General features: G+C 45.9%; 1 protein-coding gene across 6 annotated transcripts in view; it reads left to right on the forward strand.

Moving 5' to 3' along the window:
* The window catches only part of TENM4 (teneurin transmembrane protein 4), a 384,882-nt gene that overhangs the window by 190,932 nt on the left and 179,024 nt on the right, over positions 1-14,926 (forward strand). For all 6 annotated transcript variants that reach the window (XM_005882313.2, XM_014530001.1, XM_014529998.1 and 3 more), the window contains 3 exons: positions 74-244; positions 7,165-7,379; positions 9,936-10,146. In XM_005882313.2, the coding sequence (XP_005882375.1) occupies positions 74-244; positions 7,165-7,379; positions 9,936-10,146 (597 nt within the window). The remainder of the gene's footprint in view (positions 1-73; positions 245-7,164; positions 7,380-9,935; positions 10,147-14,926) is intronic.

The following is a 14,926-nucleotide window of genomic DNA, read 5'->3' on the forward strand; positions in this document are numbered from 1 at the left end:
TCCGCCCCATGGCTTGGGAGTTTCATTTCCGCCTCCAGCAGAAAAAGATGACTTTTCTCATTGCTCACCACAGCCATGCACCTGTTTGGCCTAAACTGGCACCTGCAGCCGATGGAGGGGCAGATGTATGAGATCACGGAGGACACAGCCAGCAGTTGGCCTGTGCCAACCGACGTCTCCCTGTATCCCTCAGGGGGCACTGGGTTAGAGATCCCTGACAGGAAAGGCAAAGGAGCCACAGAAGGTAGGGTTGCTGTGTTGTCCGTGTCGTGAGTCCTCTGTGTCTGCCTTTGAACTGAGGAGACCTCCATTATGCGCGTCATGTGCCTGACTCACAGCTCCATGCTCTGCGCTTCCTCCATCCCTCTGCACTCCACACCGGCTGCCAGTCCACTTGTGTCCTCATCACAGCTCCTTGTCACTGTGAGCTCATGGCAGGGCTTGGGCGGGTCTCCTGGTGCTCGGCGGTATCCCATCTCATGCCTCCAGGGAAGCATTCTGGGCTTGCTCACTGCTGGGGTGGCCGCCTCTGATTATGTGGGATCCAGATAAGCTCTTGGGGGCAACCTCATGTGGTCAAGGGGCAACTCTGGGAGCAAGGCCTGGTGAGGTGGGTAAATGGTGTGTTGTTATTGAAATATCCTTGGACCCTTGTGGTTTAATGGAAACACCAGTTCAGGTGTTCTAGCACCTTCCAGCCATGTGACCTTGAGGAAGTCGCCTCATTTTTCTAAGCTCTGGTTTCCTCATATGCAATACCAATAATCATTAGTGTTTGTACAGTGTGCTCATTTCAAAGATTTTTGCCAAGAGCATTTCATTTAATCCTCACGGGGATTCTGTGAGGTAAGTGGATTTGTTTATAGCCATTTTAGATGCAACAACTAAAGGTCACATGAATGGAGTGACTTGGCCAGAGTCACCCACCAGGAAATAATGGAGTTTGGAATCTGAGCCCAGGTCTCTGTGGCCCTTGCTCTCCCACAACTTGTCCTTCCTGACTAACCCTGTGGTTACAAGCCCCTGAAGGAGACATGGATGAGAAATCCATTGTACATGGAGGCACGGATTTATTTTTCTATCATTGATGAAAATGGTGGTGGCATTTGGAGTTTGGCTTTCTTAAATGGGACAGCATTAGACCCATGTTCTGAATTTCTTAGGGGTCTTTCTAGCATGCCATCAATACAAATTCTTTCACTGTCAGCCAAGAGTGACACAAACTCACAGAAAAATGGTACCAGGAAAGATGTCTGAGCTTATGAGCCAGTCAGGAGGTCATTCTGGGCAGGGTGGCCATCTGTTCTCCTGCCCCTGCTGTGACCTGCTCTCTCTCTCTCTCTGGTGTTAACTCATTCAGCAAAGTGGCCATAGCTGCCTCCTACCCTTACTGTTTACATCTTACCTTTCCTTTCATTTAACTTTTAGGTCATGGCTTCTGAGCTTCTCTGGCCTTTCAAGGATTTGCCTTCCACGCAACAGTTTGGTTAATAGGGTAGCATATGCTTGTTGGGGTATCTACTCATGACCTCTGAAATGATGATCTCAAAGGCCAAAATCAACTTTTTACCTGTATTCATCTTTAAGGGACACAAACTGGGGGTATTTCCACAGATCCAAAGCCCATCTTCTCCTTTCCAAAGGTTTTAAGACTTAAAACCTTGAATAATTTACACTTCCTTTGCCCCGTATTAAGATAGGAGGGCACATGCATAGGGTCTTGGGAAGAACTCTGGCTTAGGAATCAGGAGCCCTGAATTCAAGTCCAGCTGCCTGTGATGTCACCTTAAGCAAATCCCTTGAAAAGACCTTCTGGCTTCATTTTCCTTCTCTTTACAGGGAGGTTGTGGAGCTAGATGATCTCTAAGGCCCATTCTAATTTGCAAGTTCTACATATGAAATTAGTCATAGAATCATCAGAGGACTGACCAGATGGCTCTTCAGAATTTTTTTCGAGTTGGTCCTGTCCATGGTCCTGCTTGTTGGCTCGTGATGCCCAAGCCAGTTACAGTGTCAGATGCTGCAGATGAATACCATGAAATGAAGACTGTCTTTAGATCAGCATGCACAAATGCAGACTGAAGATATGTTTAACCCTAAACCTATTGGTAAAGGGTCTCATTTAGCAAAATGTATTTTCTTCCCCCCATGATCTCTATCAAGCATTCTTTAAACAGGAGTTGCATGTATCTGAAATCTCTCACTCTAATGAAATTAGTTTGTGGGTTGTTTAGGCATGGAGCAGGAGGCACAGATAAGAGACAAAATACAATTGCACCAGCTTATTGGTTTACTTTAATTGGAGTATTTTTGCTTAAAGGGATTATCTGTCATTACTAATGCAAATGGATCCTGTTTACCAACCCCTGAAATGCAATGCAGTGCTGGAAAGTGGTCAGCATCAAAAGCAATTACTGTGACAAGAAAACACACCAGTCTGGAAAAACAGTGGACAAAGCTTTCTATAGTTTACGTGAGACCACGTGGTTCTTAATCTCTTTTGCCCTGGTCAAACCAATGTCTACTCGGTTAATGCTTTTAATCGTGATGTTAAAAAATCTAATTCCTTAGACACATCTCAAGGGGGAAAGTTTCTAACCCTAATATGAGTGCATATTTCCTGTCCCTTCTGAGGGTATCAAAGAAGAGAGCTGACTCCAGAATTAGGTTCAGAGAGCCTCCCCCACAATGATGGGGGAAACAGTGGGGTATGGTGGGAAAAGGATAAATGGGCCTTGCAGCAGACAGTCCAGTGTTTGACTCCCGGCCCTGCCATTTATCGGCTCTATTAATTCATGCCAGTTACTCCATCTCTTTTGGTCTTAGTTTCCTCATTTGTAGAACAAGGATGATACCTATTTTTTCAAATGCTAGTGGTGAAGAGGCATTCCACAAATCCTGGTTCCTTTCTTCTTGTCTATTCAAATTCAAAGTCATTCCATATCAGTTATTAGAATCTCAGAAATCCAGGCTGATTAACATTTTATCCTCAAAGATCCTGCAGAGGATCAGGGCATTTTTGAGTATTATTTAGTAATGCAAATAAAACATATGATGAAACAGTATTTTAAATGTTCACCATGTCTTTGAGAATAACATCAAACTGCAGTATATACTATATTTTCAACATGGCTATAACCATTTCAGGGTTGTCATAGGACAGAAACCAAATACAACAGCTTTTGCAAGTAAAGCCACAAGAACTTATGTTATGCATTAATGGAGAAGCGGGGGGGACCATGAATAAACAAGCATTTCTGATGGTTGAATTGGTGGGCTAGGGATAGCATTTTCTTCTTTCTGCAGTGAAATCAGAATTGCCCATCAGTTTGAACCATGCAAATTGCTGCATGCAGGCTCAGCTGGGCTCTCCAAAATGAAACAGCTTATTTTGATAACCAAATAAATTTCAAACAGTTGCTAAGGAAACTAAAGGATCCTTTGTGCAAGTTATTGCATTGAAAAGAACAAAAAAGGGTAGAAGGAGGGTGGGGGATATTAGTTGATTAGCAATTTAGAACTGAGTTCAGGAAAGTAACTGGGCAGTGTATGAAATTTCAGTTCTTTCAAATATTACACATTTTACTGAGCTATCCAATCATGTCAGAAATTTGTTGAGAAATTTATTTTATAAACATGATTGTGTATTTGCACAGCATTGCTACAGGAAGCCTGAATTTGTATATATTTACAAAGAAAAGGGCCAATGTCAGTAGAATCTGCCTTGTGAAACCTAATCGTGCTGTTGGTGGTCCCTAATCCTGAGTTAAGTACTTTGAGCAGTTTGCTAAACCTCAGGGGGCACCCACTGATTGAACAGTGTCCTTCTTATGAATGTCCGAGATGCTGACTGTCACCTTTTAGGGCTGTTTGCAGGTCCCGACTTCATAAAAATTGTCGACTTCTGGTACCCCAGGATGCCCGGAAGTTTGTCACTGGGCCTTGGATCTGCCCGCTCCGGCCTTGCTAGTTAGCCTGTAGGGACTGTGCATTAAATTGGACTCTTGCCCTTAAAGAGGGTCAGTGTACTCTGCCCCCATCAAGAATGTCTTTGAAGAGTTGTGATTAACCATTCATCAGTGTCATGCTCTAAGAAGCCATATTCTAATAATAAAAGCAAACTCCGAATGGGTTCATCTACCAGTGTTTCTTAAGCATTCTGAGCCTCAGGATATACATTTCAATCATGTGAGAATTAACTGACCTAAGATACGTGAAATTGCCCACCATGTAGTTAGAGTTCAATACATGGTAGCTAAAACTACTACCTCTACCTTCATTACTATTACTATTACTTTATTATTATTATTATTATTATTATTGTTATTGTTATTATTATTATTTTCCAGAATGTCATAGGGGTAAAATGAATTTTATACACAGGCCTTTTCTCCTCCGGTTGCCTCTTCCCTCTCTCATTTCTCCACCACTGCTGGGTTTTGCTGTGTAGTAGGATGTTTTCTTTCCTAGTGCTCACAGCTCAGTGCTCAGAATTAAGAGCAAAGAATCATGGGTTATGGCTTCTGGAAGGAAGACAGGGTTTTTTCAAGGCAGGAAAGGATGGGGTGGTTTCACTCTGAACAGCCCTCAGCCCAGCCAGTCTCACGCCTCTTTCCCATCAGGCCCAGGACCCAGCAGGCTGCAGCTCTCCCCGTAGAAAAGCCCCCGTTTCATCTAGGGCACCTCTGGGGACCAGAGGGGAAGAAGAATAATAGAGGTTACATTCCCAGGGGACCTCTTTCCCCTCTCAAACACAGCCTTTCAGCTGGGTTGTGGCCCCTTCCCTAAGGATCTCAACAAGGTGACTTCTGGTCCAAGGTCACTTTTGAACCAAAGCTCCAGAGTGGCCCTTACAGTCTCAGACAAAAAAAGTCAAAGTCTTGGGGTGGAGTGTGGGGGGTGCCCAAGACCAGAATTTACTATTTTGGTTTCTTATATACACACCAAAGACAAGTTCCCCCCTATTTTGGCATCTTTGATGAAATACTAGAGTGCTAGAAAAGAATATTCCCCTCCCTCTTTTGGAGTAAGAGCCAACTTATTCGTGCCCCTGGGCCGGCAGATCTCTTGAGAGTCTCTGGGCTTGGCCCCTGACCTATGAGGCTAAAGAAGGAGCTACTACAATAGCCATCTCCTGCAGACATGCTCACTGAAGGGAAAATGAACTGTGCATGGTTTCCCAACAGCGTGCCGAAATGCGGGAGATGTTCTTGTTATTTATTCTCAGACATACAAATTAGTGGGAGGCAGACCCTTCTCTGCTCTCACCAGCTCTAACTCACACCCACTCACAAAAGAAATGAGTCCTTAGAATTAGCAATTTCGTGGGGTTTTTTTCTCTGCAGTTTCTAGGAGTAAAAAGCCCAGAACTCATCCCGTTTTTGTTTCGTACTCCCTCAGACTTCTGCTTCCCTAGCAGAATTAGAAGCTCAAGGGCATACTATTTTCTACCTGGACTATAAAAGGATTGTGGTATTGGGAAACCAGACATCAGATAAGGAAGAATGGGAAAGTAATTCTCTTCCATCTTAATGCTTTTCGAATTTGGCTTCTGTCTTTGAACTTTGAACCACTGCATGGTGGTTTGTGTGTGTCTCCACTTTCAAGGTAAAAGTCTGGGGCACGTTGCTTCCATAAAGGAATTAAATGCGAGCTCTTCCCCATGCTAACGACAGAATACTAGTGGTACTTTTATTGAGAGCATGCATTTTAACTTTTTTTGTTGGCATATATTTAATTAAAATAACATTTAATGGTTTGAAGCTAAAAACCTGATGTTTCTGCCTGGGAGTTTATAAGGGAATGATAACATATGGAGAAGTTTAACATTTAAATTGAATTGTATTATTTAAAACAGCACAATATTTTATGACTACAACAGTGCCCTGCCAAGCTCCATTTCAGCATAAAATGTGCTTTGTAAGGACTCTTACAAAACTAGGGGGGAAAGACGCTTTAATTTCCTATTCCCCAAATGTTTTTCATAAAAAGTCCCCAGAAACGTGTTTTCTTTACAAATGGATTCTTGTTCTCTAAAGTGTCTCCTCCAACAGCTCTAACAACACAACAGGCTTGGAACTAGGATGCCTGGGGGTGCTTTCTAAGGACAAATAAGATGTTGACTTGGTTTTGGCTTGTCATCATCCTAAGGGTGGTCTCCTTACATCCCTAGAGTCTCCTGCTCCCTCCCAACTCCTCAGAAGGCCAAGGTCTGGCAGGAAGTGAGGGTTTATATTTTTCACATGTGAATGTGTTTAATTACTAAATAGAGGAAGTTTGATAAGTAGTCTTCCTTCCTGGCACTTGGGGTGCCTCCAGAAAGCTGTGACTCTTCTGATTGGTGACAGAAATAATCAAGAGACCTTACTCCTAACCACCACCACCCCCGACTTCCCTGCAGCCTGCAAGGTTGGGGGCCTGGGTCAAATTTCCAAGCATGTCATAGACTTTGTGCCTGAACTTGAGAAATTCCTTCAACTTTACCCTCTTTAGCACAGAAATGATATTCAAAGACCTCCCATCCTAGACAAAGAAGCATTTTTCCTCCCTCTTCCTCATCTTCCCCAACCCTACCCCTGCTCCCAACAGAAACCCCATCCACATATCTCAGCCTCAGAATTTGAATTCCAATTATATATAAACTAGTGAACTTGTCAAATGCCTTACTCCACTCGGGTCCTGCTTCCTACTGCTGGGCAGACCATTCTTAGGTGGGAATTGAATAACAGCACCTTGTTTCCTCCAGCCTTTCTATTTTAGCATGCACACTTTCACACACACACACAGAGTTATTCTCATGTGACAGCAAATGATTATTTTTAGGATCAAAATATATCTTAACAAGCTGTGGAATTATGCAGTAAACAGATGGCCCTTGGGGAGGACGCACACTGCTTTGGAGGAATGGTATTTTTAGCAAAACAATTTGAGTATCACTGGGAAAACGTCTGGACACTCTTACTCTTCAGTAGGGGCGTTGGGGGGGGGGGGTGATGGGGGGGGGGGGGTGGGGGGGGGGGGTGTGGTGAGGGGGTGGCTGGCAGCAGGCTGTTGTAGCGAGGAGTACGAGGCAGAGGGGTGCCCTGCTCATGTGAATGCACTAATTGCTTGACTCACCTGTGTCTAATCGTGATGTTTTGTCTTCCCTTCCCTGTGTCTTGGTAGGAAAGCCCAGTAGTTTCTTTCCAGAGGACAGTTTTATAGACTCGGGAGAAATCGACGTGGGGAGACGGGCTTCCCAGAAGATTCCTCCCGGCACGTTCTGGAGATCTCAGGTGTTCATAGACCACCCCGTGTATCTGAAATTCAATGTGTCTCTGGGAAAGGCGGCTCTAGTCGGCATTTATGGCAGAAAAGGCCTTCCTCCTTCACACACGCAGGTAACCAGAATCCCACCCGCCCTGCTGACCTCCAGGGCTCCTACCTCAACTCTTAACCCACAGACAATAAGCCTAATGCTTAAGCCTGCATCCTTCAGCTTGAAGGGAATTTTATATATTTACTAGAGGTGGGGTCCCTCGGCCTGGCCTGCGGAGATTGCGCTGAAACTGGCTCTCTGACATCCCCTGAGGGGTCCCGGATTGTGAGAGGGCACAGGCCAGGTCGAGGGACCCCACCGGTGCACATTCGGGGCCGGAGAGGGATTGCAGGAGGGCTCTAGGGCATGTTCGGCCCCGTCTCTCCCAGTCCTGATCAGCTGGACCCCAGCAGCAAGCTAACCTATCGGTTGGAGTGCCTGCCTTTTGGTGGTCAGTGCACGGCATAGCGACTGGTTGAATGGTCAAACAAACGGTCGGACACTTAGCATATTAGGCTTTTATTGTATAGGATAACCCATTCATCTATTTACCTTCTCTCAGACCCCCTGCCTTTCAGATGAGTAGGGTTATATCCCTGGGGCTTTTTAAGGGGAGGGAATTCTGGGAAATGTCGCATTGCCTTCCTATTCTCACCTAGTCTCCTAAGTTAAATTCTGGGAAATATAATCTAGAGGAAAAAAATGTGTGCACTTTGGAGTCAGGCAGACCTGAGTTTGAATCCAACAGACCTCTCATTATCGGCTGTGAAACCTGGAGCCTGTTATCCTCTCAGAGCAATTTCCTAATCTGTCAAGTGGTGAAAACAAGACCTACACTGCAGGGCTGTTCTGAAGAATAAGGAATAGCATTTATAAGGCAGCTAGTGCAGGGCCTGGATCTGAGTATATGTTATTTCCCAAGTCTCGGGCATTCTTTCTCTCCTTCAGAGTTTCACATTTACTCAGACATATGCATGCCCAAAACACTTCATAAACTCAGCCCAGATGATTGACATATTACCAGTCACTATGGGTAAAGAACAGACTTGTAAGGCCCTCCCAGCTCTGGGATTAGAGTATCATATATCTATAGGCATCCAGCAGACATCCCCAGGCCAAATGCAGTCTCCTAGCACCAGTCATTAAGGTTTTTAGGTAACAGCTAGATAGATACATTTGCTAAGGATGGAGTCACAGGAAAATAGAGAGAGCATGGCCCCTGATTTCTTTGTAGAACTGAGATGCTAGCCCTAGATCAGTGATGGCGAACCTTTTGAGCTCGGCGTGTCAGCATTTTGAAAAACCCTAACTTAACTCTGGTGCCGTGTCACATATAGAAATTTTTTGATATTTGCAACCATAGTAAAACAAAGACTTATATTTTTTATATTTATTTTATATATTTAAATGCCATTTAACAAAGAAAAATCAACCAAAAAAATGAGTTCGCATGTCACCTCTGACACGCGTGTCATAGGTTTGCCATCACTGCCCTAGATTCATGCCTTCAGACATTTTTTATGAGATAGAATAAATATCTTGGTTTTTTTTAAAAAAAATATGGACCTGGAGAACATTATACTAAGCGAAATAAGCCAGAGAAAGATAAATATCACATGATCTCACTCATTTGTGGAACATAATGAACAACATAAACGAATGAACAAAATAGATCCAGAGACATAGAAGCATTGAACAGACTGACCAACCTCAGAGGGAAAGCAGGGGAAGGGGGAGGGTAAAAGATCAACCAAAGGACTTGTATGCATGCATATAAACATAACCCATGGACACAGACAGTAGCGGGTGAGGGCATGTGCTGGGGGGGTGGGAACAGCCCAGGAGAGGTCAATAGGGGGAAAAGGAGACATATGTAATACTTTAAACAATAAAGAATTTTTTAACAAAGAAAGAAAAATAGATATATAGAGAAAGAAAGAAGGAAAAAAAGAAAGACAGAAAGCTCAATTTGCTTGCTAGTAGGCCTGTAGGACTTAACCATCTTCCTGTTGTTAACACCATGTGTCTGACTTCTCTTGAGTCTCATACTAGCAGGCTCGGATCGATTGGCAATTGTGTTTGACAGAGCATGTAATTATTGATAGAGTTTTGAGCTAATCCAGTTAAAACTGCTCCCTGAAACTGAAGCGCTTAGACAGGATCATTGACAAAAAGAAGATAGATATAAATGAACTTTCATTTGCACTTGACTGACATTTAAGGCACATCCAGGGCTCCAGTCCCAACCCTGGACCCCTTGGGGTTCCACGGAGTTGGGAGTTCACTTGTTAAGTGGCAGGGTCTGATCACATGCCCACCATTGAAAAAAGCTTGGTTGTCCTGAGCCAGACTCAGCCAGAGGAAGACTTACCACACGTACACCAACATTAAAGCACAATGAGGCCGGAAAAGAACCCACTAATTGTGCTGCACCCACAAGAGAATAAGCAGACGATTGCCCTGAGAAAATGGGGTCTGGGGAGGACTTGCGGGTGGTCCATCAAGCTTCACGTGGCTTTAGCCTCTCTTGCCTGCCTCAGGTGTGTTCCCTGGGTTCTCCACAGGAGAAGCCTGAAGAAAGAAGCCAGCACTGTGGCAAAGCAGATCTGCTACTAACCATGCTCTCTCTGTACTTCAGTTTGACTTTGTGGAGCTGCTGGATGGAAGGAGGCTCCTGACCCAGGAGGCACGGAGCCTGGAGGGGCCCCAGCGCCAGTCCCGGGGAGCCGTCCCTCCCTCCAGCCACGAGACCGGCTTCATCCAGTACTTGGATTCAGGCATCTGGCACCTGGCTTTTTACAATGATGGGAAGGAGTCGGAAGTGGTTTCATTTCTCACCACTGCCATTGGTAAGGAACCACCACCCTCTGGGGTCTGTGGGGTGTTGTCTCTTTGCGTGAGAAGATGCTCAGGATGCTGGGAGCTAAGGCTGACGGGGGGGATGTGTCCCGCCCAGAGCTGCAGATGCCACCTGCCCTCTGGCATCAGGCCATCTGACCTGTGGACAGTGAGACGTAGGGAGATGAGGGAAGGGGGTGCCAGGAGGGGCTGGAAGGCCACTCTGGGCTGGGCCCTGAGCCCAGGCTGTTGCCCACTGCCTTCCTTGTGTGGTCTGTGGCATGGTGTGTGGACCAGCAGCTATATTTAAAGTCATGGGTGGGAGGGGGACTGACAGTGACATGGGAACCCTGGATGACCTTCCACACGGAGGCAACATTTCTCTTCTTGAAACTTCTCTAACGCCTTCATTTTTTTTATTGTCTCCCTTGGTGCAACTCACTGATTTGTTATTTGGGTTTTTATGGTAGCTTTTGTTTGTTTTTTGTCTGTTTTGCTTTGGGATCCACCAACCCCCGGCAGATGAGAAAACACAGCAAAGGCAGAGAGAGAGAGAGAGACAGACAGACAGACAGACAGAGAAGGACGGTGCAAAGGGCTGGATGACCAATGTCATCAGTCAGGTTGGGGTTTTGTTGGGAACAGAGATGTTCTGTTCTCCAGCAGAGTGAGCCCTGGTGTTTTAAACGAGTGCTAACACCTTCACCGCCGTCCATCCCTCACAGTGGGAGGGGGCACAGCTCCCAGTTCTGAGTGAGCCGAGGCCCCTCCCAGGCCTGTGGCCATCTGGAAGCCTGGCATCCTTGTAAGGAATGTCTCCTCTTGACCCTCACATTCTGTAGAACGTGTCCCCTCCTCCCATTGCCACAGTGTGCTGCAGGACCCAGTGGTCAGTGGTTCAGGCAGAAACCAATTTTTCTGAGTCTATGTAGGAAGGGCTGTGCCATAGGCTGGAGATAAACATTTCCTACGAGAAAATAAAACTTCAGGAAAGACAAAACCTCACTAACCAGACCCCTTGGGAAGGAGGCTTCTGCTTAATGCAGGGTCTGTGTGGCTGGGAGTCCACCTCAGAACTGTCTCAGTCCTCGGGGGGAGTCCCTGATGGGGAAAAAGGAGTTGAATAAAACCTCTGAACCTGGTCCTTGGTTTCTAACACTCTTGCAAGACCCTGGTTCTCTGTTCTGAGCAGCAGTAGTCATTTCCCAGTCACCTCGCTCTCATTCACAGTCTTGCCCTTAGAGTTGAGGCCGAGAATATCTCTCCGTTAAATGTGGGCTTGATTTATCAGCCTCTGCATAGCTGTGGTCCCAACAGTCCAGCCTGGCTAAGTGCCAGGGGCGGGGCCATCGGACACCTCGGCTCTGATGTGGGAATGCCACTTGGCTGTCCTTGTTCGGAAGGGTCTGTCCCAGCTGCTGGTCTCCGAGTGTCTGAAGGACAGGGACTCTGACATCATCTTCTCTGCCCCCCAACACCCAGCCAGACCCCGACACCCGGCGTCACTCAGTCCCTCAGGATGAGTGTGAACGCGGCCTTTCCTCTGTTCGGCCAGCTGTTGGCAGGACGGACTGCAGCCGCAGGCCAGGCCTGGCGGGTGCCGTGCTGTGGCTTTCTCCCTGTGTGCTGCCTTTTGAGGGAGAGGCAAAGTTCTGAATCTCCACCATTCACCTGTGATCCGACCCTGCACACGTTACTTATGTTTCCAGCTCTTGGTTCCCCGAGACCCTGGGCTGTGAGGCTGTGCTCAGGGGTTACTGTGACCAGATGCTAACATGGGATTGCGCTCTGTCACTGGAGAGCCCGGGCTGGTCCTCGCCCTCAGTTAGGCTGTCACTGCGGGTTTGCCAGACTCCAGACCTTGTTCCTGTTTTCTCTCTGGACACGGCAGCCTCAACTGAGGGGCGGGATTCTCAAGTCATGAGTGGAGCCTGAGGGCCAGCTTCATGGCCTCGCAGCCTGATTCCTCGAAGGCATCGTTCACCAGCCAGCATAGAGTTCCGTGCTCGCTCAGAGCTAAGGCCTCATGCAATCAGAATTCTGCATTTGTAACAACAGCATAAATATGAAAAAATATTAATACAAACCCCCAAAGAAAGTGACTTGTAATTAGGATGTGCCTCTTAGAGAAATATAAGGTAGGTCCAGCCAGGTGCCCTTGCCAGCTCTTGGCGTGTCGGAGCTTGCTAACTGGCTTTGTCATATTAAGGACATGGTGTTGCCTTTCCCTCTGGCTCTCCTGTTCTCACCTAAACGATGAAATCTGTCTTCACCTCCCTTCACCCTCTGCTGTCTTTCAGAGCCATGGGCTCTCCTGTGCTCCTCAGAGTGTTAGGAACCACCTGGTGTCTCCTTCCAATGCCGATTCTGCTTCCACAGATCTTGGTGGGTCCCCGGATTCTGCATTTCTAACCAGCGCCTGGTGACACCTGAGCTGCTCGTCTGTGGACCACATTTTGAGTAGCAAGAGGTTCTAGTATCTTATGTGTGGTCTCAAACATTGCTGTACGAAGGAATCACCCGGGAAGCTAGGTCCAAATTCGGTCTCCCAGGCCTTTTCCGCGTGAATGATGACCTAGTAGGGCGGAGTCAGAGCCCAGGTGATGCTGATGGTCTGTCAGCTGAGCCCTGAAAGCAGATGCCTTATGAGTGCGGTCTTCCAGCCTTCCTGTCCTTCCTGCCTCACGACCGTCCTGTGGCCATAGGCAGTCACCTCCCTCTCTAAGCCTCGTTTTTCTTTTTTGGAAGTTACTTTGCCATCTCCACTGGAAAGATTATAGAGAGCAGTTATCAAGAGCCTAGCGCGGGCTTTGGGTGCGGTGAGCACTCAGTTACATGGAAGTTGTTAATATTCTCTCCCGTCTGTCTCCTCCTCCGTCCTCCTTTCTCTTGCTGCCTTTCTGACTTGTCTGTCTTCCCTCACGCGACGGGGATTGTTTAATGAATACCTTTTTTCTTTTAACGCAAAAACAGACCAATGGTGATGTTGCTATTAATCCCTTTCTCCCCCAGAGGGCCTGGCATTGAGTCTCAGCTGTCTGTGGTGGTTGCCGGTGAGTTATGACTTGTAATTTGTCTTGGCAGGTTAATTAAAAGTTTAGGTCTTGTTTTAGTGAAGTCATTATGGTCCCACTCTACAATTGTAACTCTCAGGTTTGCTTAACACACAAATTGGAATATGACCCTCCCTTCGTTACATGTTGAAACGCAGACTAGAATTTAAGAAGATCTGAGATGTCAGAATCCAGAGTATTTATGTCTGTTTGTAATTAAGTAACAGGAGAAATAAGTGTGTTTAATTTAACAAATGGCTAGATGGTGTACATTTTTGCTTTTACCTCCATTTAATGCAATCCAGCTGATGATTTTAAAATAAATGAGTTTATCTTTTGCCTTGGGGAGAAAATTCTAAAAGCACTTTGCAAACTGTATACACAACTATATACACACAGAGACCTGATGTTGCCAGAGCTCCCTGTGAACTAGATGCACACACACACACTCACACTCCACTGAAACCAAGTTTTAGAATGAAACATGGCAACTTTATTCAGAAAGAACAGTCTTTCCCCCACACGTGGAGATGCACAATTTGAAGGCAACATTGTTTCTGGTCCTGACACCATCAGGGTGGGTAGCCTTGCTGACCCCCAGCATTGAATGAAGTAGGAGGATGTAGACCAGTAGCCAAAATCTATTTACCACCGCAGTTCACAAAGGGCCTTCCATACATTCTTTAAGCCTTGCAGTGACTCCATGAGGTGATTATTCTTAGTTTATTTCCACCCCCTATTGCAGATGAGGAATGAGGCCCAGGGATGCTAAGAGAAGAGCCAGGACTTGAATTTGCCTCTGTCTGACTCCAAAGTTTGTGACCTTCCTTCTTTAGCAATCTGCCTCCTTCCCAGAATCAACCCCCCTTTTTTTCTGTATTACACTTACTTCTGTTCTCACCTATTCACTCATGCAGCAAGTATTCATTTTTATTATTTTTTAATTTTATTTTTCAATTACAGTTGATTCAATATTATTTTGTTTTAGTTTCAGGTGTACAGCAGAGTGGTTAGACAATCATATACTTTGCAAAGTGTTCCCCCCACCCCATATTTCCAGTACCCGTCTAACACCATATCCTATATAATAAAGATGTAATATGCAAATGGTCATTACATAACGATCGACTGTGTAACAACCGGATCACGGATCAGCAGGAGGGTGGGGCAGCGAGCTACAAGCAGGCGGTGGAGAGCTACAGGAGGGGGCAGGGCAGCAAGCTATGATGGGGGGTGGAGGGAGCTACAGGAAGGCAGGGCAGCAGGCGGAGAGCTACTGGAGGGCAGCAGCGAGCTACTGGCACACGGATTCGTGCGCCAGGCCTCTAGTATAATTATAGTATTACTGGCTCTATTCCCTATGTTGTACTTTATATCCCTGTGACTATTGTACTTCTTAATCCCTTCACCTTTTTCATCCAGTCCCCCAACCCCCTTCCCACTGGCAGCCATCAGCCTGTTTTTGTATCTATGAGTTCGTTTCTGTTTTGTTTGCTTGTTTGTTTTGCTCTTTAGATTCCACATATAAGTGAAATCATGTGGTATTTGTCTTTCTCTGTCTGATTTATTTCACTTAGCATAATACCCTCTAGGTCCCTTCATGCTGTTGCAAATGGTAAGATTTCATTTTTTACTGCTGAGTGATATTCTATTGTATATATGTCCCACCACTTTTTTACCCAGTCATCTATTGATGGGCACTTGGGTTGCTCTCATATCTTGGCTATTGTAAATAAAG

This window comes from Myotis brandtii, unplaced genomic scaffold (genome assembly GCF_000412655.1).
Source record: "Myotis brandtii unplaced genomic scaffold, ASM41265v1 scaffold704, whole genome shotgun sequence".
Taxonomy (NCBI): Eukaryota; Metazoa; Chordata; class Mammalia; order Chiroptera; family Vespertilionidae; genus Myotis; species Myotis brandtii.